The sequence below is a fragment of the Pelobates fuscus genome, chromosome 5 (genome assembly GCF_036172605.1).
Source record: "Pelobates fuscus isolate aPelFus1 chromosome 5, aPelFus1.pri, whole genome shotgun sequence".
In the NCBI taxonomy this organism is placed as follows: Eukaryota; Metazoa; Chordata; class Amphibia; order Anura; family Pelobatidae; genus Pelobates; species Pelobates fuscus.
In genome coordinates, this window is record NC_086321.1 from 186,152,204 (window position 1) to 186,159,213 (window position 7,010).

General features: G+C 41.2%; 1 protein-coding gene across 1 annotated transcript in view; it reads left to right on the plus strand.

The window, feature by feature from the left end:
- RPGRIP1 (RPGR interacting protein 1) overlaps window positions 1–6,437 on the plus strand; it is a 72,045-nt gene extending 65,608 nt beyond the window's left edge. The window contains exons 23-26 of the mRNA XM_063456507.1: window positions 3,344–3,536; window positions 4,630–4,720; window positions 5,464–5,594; window positions 5,682–6,437. Coding sequence (XP_063312577.1) covers window positions 3,344–3,536; window positions 4,630–4,720; window positions 5,464–5,594; window positions 5,682–5,821 — 555 coding nt within the window. The 3' untranslated portion in view covers window positions 5,822–6,437. The remainder of the gene's footprint in view (window positions 1–3,343; window positions 3,537–4,629; window positions 4,721–5,463; window positions 5,595–5,681) is intronic.
- Window positions 6,438–7,010: the final 573 nt, after the last annotated feature.

The window sequence follows — 7,010 nt, forward strand, 5'->3', positions numbered from 1 at the left end:
AATAACACAGGAAGTAGAGTAAAAGTAAAAGTAAAGTGAAATTTAGAGACAGACACAGGAGTTTGAATGACTCCCAATTAAACAAAAAACAACAATTCAATTGAAATACAGTGCATGCATCACAGTTCACATAAATTCAACAGTAATCCCTTTCCTTTACTCATGTGACTAAAGCCACCTCCCTCAACCTCGTAGTGTCCCCGCTCGGAGAACGACTTCCTCAAGTCTCACTACCAGCGGCCACAGGAAACAGCAACCATCTCCGACCCGAATCCTGTATAGCCTCCCTTGTTACAGCAGTCCACTAAGTGTGGCCACCACTATCCTCACCCTCGTAGCGCCCCTACGGACCCACCCATAAGTCTCACTACCACGTGGTGCTGGAGACAGCAATGCCTGCTTGAATCCACCTGCCACAAATAAAATTGGAATTCCACCAGCCTCAGCGCTCGAAGCTGGAGGGTACCACCTCTCTGCAAGCAGAGTTATGTGCACAATGAGGCTAGCTAGGCTATCAAAGTGACACCATGGGGAATCCCCAGGAAGCAATGAGTCTACACCCCTCCACAGATTCCCCCCTCCTCTTTTTCCTTACTGCTGCAGCTACCCAGCACCTAAAAGAGGTAAACAGGCAAAGAAGACCCCCAGGAAAACTTCCACAGGTCCACCCCCCTTTTTCCCTACAGCCACAGCCACGTGGCTCCTAAAAGGAGTAAACAGGCAACAGAGGACCCCCAGGCAAACACCCACAGGTCCACCCCCCTTTATCCCAAAAGGGGTACACAGATAAACACTCTACCCGGGCACTTAAGCTAGAGACAGGCCAATACAAACACACCCAGGCAACAGATAGACTAAATCTGGGTAAACAAGTGGGTAACAATAAGGCACCGGGCAAGATATTACCTGTCTTTGATGTCCTCTCGGTAGCAGTCACAGACACTTGGACGGGTCAATCAAAGGGGCTGGAACATACCGGATAGGCTCTGCAGTAGTCTCTACCGTGTACAGGGAGGTGATCAATCTCCTTTCCTTCCCCCCGGATTCCTCCATCCAACAGCGTCTTCCTTAGGACGGCTTACCGGCCAGAGGCCATAGCCCGGTGCCCCACGTTGGATGCGCCAAATTGATGTAGATTAATTTAGAAATAAACAAATATGTTTAAATATCTATCTGTTCCTGTCCAAATCTGAGATGATTAAATTGCGTATACGCAGAAGTAAATTCACACTGACACACGGAGTTCAGGTTAAAATAACTTCGAGAAAATTTAATGGCATCTGATTAAAAGCGGGCTCGCAGACCCTTATAAGAGCAAAATTACATCATCATTGAATATCAAGATATCAGTAAATAAACATCATTAATTGGATTAAATGTTAAGTGGCAATGTCAATGTCCACCCATCAATATTATTAATTGGCTCAAGAACTAAGTGGTTAGCTAGGTGTCCTCCCACCGGGAGGTGGTATTGTTCTGGACACGGGTGTGGACAGATGGCTCAAGCGCCATCTTACCCAGCACGAGGCTTACTCGTGGGAAGGGGGGCTTGGGTGTCATTTTGCGCAGTTAGTGATGTCAGACTCGTGGTCAGGTTCAGGGTTCTTTTTATGAATAGAACATTTCATTAGGCCAGCTTCCCATGGCCTTGGCTATACTTTGTTGCATGTTACAGGAGATTCAATAATTCCGGGGTTAGTCATGTCTTTCTAGAAAATACAGTCTCTATTCATTATACTAAATGCTGTTAGGAAATTCTGTCATGTAATGTAGTTTAAAATGGAGGATCTGTCAGGTAATGTGGTTTAAAATGGAGTTAGTGCAAAAATTCAACACAGGTTCAATACAGGTTTTTAATAATTCTACATCAATGTAACAATGGTAGAAAGACGTTCAGAGCCTTGTAAATTGTTATCAACTCTTTTAGATTGGAATGAAGTTTCTTCACCTGTTGAGCCCAGTTTGAGTTGAGATGGGCTCCCCAACCTATAGCAAATAATAGACACTCATTGTTGGGGGATAGAGAGGGACTTACACTTTTTATGCCCTTGCAATGTAAAACTTCCATTAAACGCTTGATAGGATATGATAAGATTCCCCCGTAGCACTTCAAATATCTCATTTTAAACCTACCCCAGTTAGTCCTATTCACAAACAGGCTATTTACTAGGGTCCTCAGAACAAAGAGAGGCTGAACTTTGTCTGGGAGCATGGGCATCCGCAGGGAGGGACAAGGGTGGGCACTTTCTCCCCACCATGGATTTTTCCAATTGCCCTTTAAAAATGGTGACCTGAGTCTCTTTGTCCTCATTGGGGGTGCGTGGGGTGCAATTTCCAGGTGACCGGAAGGAGGGGAGCGCACTGCACAGCATGTAGCGTGAACGAGCAGACAGACAACGGTAGGGGAGCTTCTGTTCCCCTACCTGGTCTGACAGGAAGTGCTCACAGAGGGCACAGAACTGCTTCCTGTCAGTCCGGGTAGGGGAACAGAATCTCCCCTACCGCGGTCCACCTGCTGAGCAAGTGAGGCTGAGTGGGCACAGGGGAGGGGTGCTAAAGAAGAGAACAGGTGAGGAGGGAAGCTAAAGCAGGCAAAAGTAAGCACAGAAGGGGGGCTAAGGAGGGCACAGGAAGGGATCAAAAGAAGGCACACAAGTGGAGGGGAGCTAAAAGGGGCAAAAGAGGGCACAGGAAAAGGGCAAAATAGGGCACAGAAGGTGAACAGGGATAAAGAAGGGCACAGGATAGGATGGGAGGGGGGCTAAATGGCACAGAAAGTGAAAGGGGGCTAAAGAGGACACAGGAAAAGGGCAAAATAAGGCACAGAAGGTGAAGGGGGCTAAAGAGTGCACAGAAGGGGAAGAGGGCATAGAAGGTGAAGGGGGGGCTAAAGAGGGTGCAGGAGGGGAGTAAAAGAGGGCACAGAAGAGGGGTACTCACTGCAGTTTAAAATTTAAGAAAATATGAATTAAAAAAATGACGAAGGCCTGGAGAATGGAATCCATTGCTATAAAATCTGTAAACCTTTATAGGACCAATAATTTGCTGCAGATTGTTGTTTTCCTGAGACTTCTGTAGACATTGTTCAAGATATGTTTGTGTTGTGTAGTATGGGAGCATTGCCATTGTAAGCTGCGACAACACTCTGACACAAAAGAGAGAGGACCCTCCGGAGGTAGAAGCTTTAAGTCTCCTGCCCCCCCAACTAAAGCCAACAATTGACTGGGGACAATCAGCTGTATATATATATTAGGGATACTGGGCTCCATGCACCTGTTTCAGCTGTGTCCACCTGATGGTAGCCTTTTCTACTGAAAGTCTCTGTTTCCCCCTATTATTACAGGCTTCTTCAAAGATTCGGGTGGAGATTGCCTCTCTTACCTTAGATCCCTATTCTGATGTAGTAGCTGATGAAACCGTGCAGAGAGTCTTTGTGGAGTTTCGTTTCCCAGGTGTACCCCTGGAGGAAACAGAGACCCCTCTGTCACTACACAAGCCCAGTAGGGGTGAAGAGGTATACTTCCATTTCAGCAAAGGTGTGTAATATGTTTCTCGTATACTGTGACTTTTATTGAATTTACACCATTAAATAAACCATTGCAAAACACTTATACCTTCTGTTATCCTTTTCTCAAATGGTGCTCTGTTTTCTTTTAACTTTATAGTAAAGATGTAGCAAATGACATAACAAGAGCCAGGGTTTACTTTGCAAATGAGGATGGAGATAGAGGATATTAATCAGGATGTTCTGAAAAGGACAAATGTCCTCATTATTTTGATCTTATTTATTAACGTGTTCTAAAAGCGCTCTAAAACGTGATGTTTTTTGACATTGTAAATTCTGCCAGTTTTTGGAGAAATATCCACTTTAAACCACCAATTTGAAAGTGTTGGGAAAACAAGAGAGGTGAAATAGAAAACATTTCTGTCTGAAAAAGTGGCAGGAAGATGATCGATTTGTGCATTGCTGAAAAATGGTGTATAATCAAACATGGCAGTTAGGCAATAGAAGAACAAATCTGGCATATCTAGCAAATTGTACCAAATAAACACCGGAAGATAGTCTCCCCAGAAAGATTACACAGTTATCTGAATAGTTACAATACATATTGCTCATTTAAAGTAAATTAAACTATTTAATGAAACATTGTAACTCACCTATAAAGTATAGGTAAGATTTAAAAATTGTCATCACAATCCAATTTAGTCGTGACATGGTTACTGGAGGAGGATTGCCATAATCATTGTTTCTGTTTGTTTTCCTCCATATACTATGCTGGAGGACAGAAAAGGACAGAGCTGATGTATGACTGACAGGGCCTCAAGATGGAGGCACTCAGTGTAAGCTACATAGTGTAGATTTCGGCATATCATTTTATTTTTCACACCCCGCACACGTTTGTTAAATATAAGAAAAAAGTAATAATGATAATATGAAAAATATTGTGAAGTGATAATTCTCCTTAGACACCATAAAAAACTGTAAAGTATCCAGCAAAGTATTTGGAGAGTATATATCTATCAAATCACCCTCTTTTTCTATGTTTCCACATATTATGTGCCTGACAATACGTGTCTTTTCCTCTACATATCCCAAGGACTTGTTTTCATATTATTTTCTTTCTTCAGTGATCCACCTGGATGGAGAGGAACACATGGAACGGAGACAGTTCCTCTACATGCTCCTTAGAGGGTCAGATCCATCAAGGCAGAAACACAGGTATGCTGCGATACGAGAAAAGCAATTCACTTCTTAAATTATTTCTCATTACTGCCCATTTTACAAGGGAATTAGCTCCACCAAATTAGACTGTAAATAAAACAAATTCAATATTTAAATACTATTAAAAGTACAATAAGATGCAGCGCAGTATACGCAGAGTAAAAACGATAGCTAAAGTCTCTTGCAGCAAGTATAAACCTTTAGAGTCTCGTAAAGATTAAGATATAGATCATATATAAAAATGAAAATGTTTGTGGAGACAATGCTATGAAGTGAAATAAAAAATGTTTAAAACATAAAATACACTTGTTCAGAGGATAGAATGAAATGGCCAAAATAAGTATGTAACTCACATAATGTATTATTCTACTGTTACCCAACAGAATGGCTTCACATTTTTCATTATATATTATGTTAAAAATTCTATTAAAATAAAGTAGCAAAAAAAAAAAAAAAACATAAATGATAGATAAATAAACAAATTAGGGGACACATAATATATTTGAGGGACAATCTAGGGATTGCAAATGCAATAAAGATATGTTTATAGCAGCCAGAGGAAAATATTCATATTAGACTGTGCTTCAAAGCCTAAGGATTAGGGTAAAACACTCAATTTATACAAATGGAATACCCTATAATTCAATGTTTAAAAAATGTTATTTTGAGGGTTGAATGTTTAATATAGATTTTTGCAATTGTGTTGATGTAAGTGCACTTCTCTGAATGCTGGCCTGTAGACTGCAATTTACAGTAGTGAGTGACCCCATTAATGAAGAGGACGAGGAGTGCCGTGATTTGGGGTATGCTTTCTTAGACCTGCAGTACCTACTAAGAAGATCTGTGGACCCTGTTGAAGAAACTTTACAAAGTGAGTGCAAAGACCTATAGAGAAAACCTAAGCTTAGTTCTTTAAATAACTGTATTAATGGTAAAATGTTCTTGTCTGTTCCTCTAGTTGTCAATGTTCTGGATCAAAGCCAAGTCATTGGAGCACTTCGGGTAGCAGTAGAAGCCAGAGATGCTGTTCGAGCGGTATTTAGAGAGCAGAGAGTAAAGGCCAACATGTCCTCCTCCTCGCTGCTCATCAAAAGCTGATTCTTTTATCTAGTTACATCGAAGCAAAAATTACACAAAATTTGATTACCCAAGATAATGATCCTGATACACATCTCTCAATCAGTAATCATATTCTGGAATAGGTACAAGAACAGACCTAGTCCGACAGACTCTCTACCACTTTAGTGGTGCTACCTTCTGGATCAAGACTGACAGCGTTATTCCCTAAAGTGAATTTAAAATTTAAGGACTGAGTACTGTGCCAAATGTTATAGTTCAGCTATTTTGGCCTAAGATTTGAAATTTCCTTGGAATTCTAAAGTTTTTTCCAGACAATTGTTTTTTGGGAAGTTTGCAATAGTTTCCTGTTTAGCCCTTAAATCATTTGTTTGTTCTGTACAAGGAAAATTATCACACTGTATACATTCACTATCTCTATGTCCCCACTTTCATATTGTGTATACTCTCTACCTACTGTGGTCTTGATGCTGCAATCAGGAGGGTAAAGCCAATAATGTGGGCCAGATGGGCCTGGGCCCCACATTCCCAATAACAAAAGAAATTGGATCTGGGTTTGATTGAAGGAACTTGCATTATGAACCATTGGAGAGTACTGCTTTCCTTAAATCAGGGGTAGTCAACCTTTTAACACCTACCGCCCTCAAGTGCAATTTAATTTATTTATTTATTTTTTTCGAAAGGAGGGATTTTTTTTTTTTTAAATAAATACATCTTAATGTTGCCCCCTCTCTTCTTCTTACATTTTACCAGGCAGGGGTGACATAATGCTGCAAGCCCTGGTGGTCCAGTGGTGGCATGTTCACTTTAGCATTTAGCTCCTCCAAAATCCCAAAGTTGACTACCCCTGCCTTAAATGCTTGAGATGTATCAAATTCAGAGAGTGCAATGGAATGCCAATTGAAATAAACAATATATTCAATGTATTATTCCATTGCTAAAGGGACATGCATCACTTTTCTTTTTACCAGCAAGCAGATACTTACACAAATAAACAAACTAAAATTAAGGAAGAAAACATATGGAATAAACATTTAAAAACTTACTGTAAACTTTGTCAGTCTCCCCCCCCCTCTCTCATACACCCACTAATCTCAGTTTCACATGAACTAGCACTAGTCACACATGACAAAATATGTGCACGTATGCAGGGGCGTATTAGCCGCGAGGCAAACAAGGCATGCCGGCGGGCTGCTGGGCAATCGGGCGG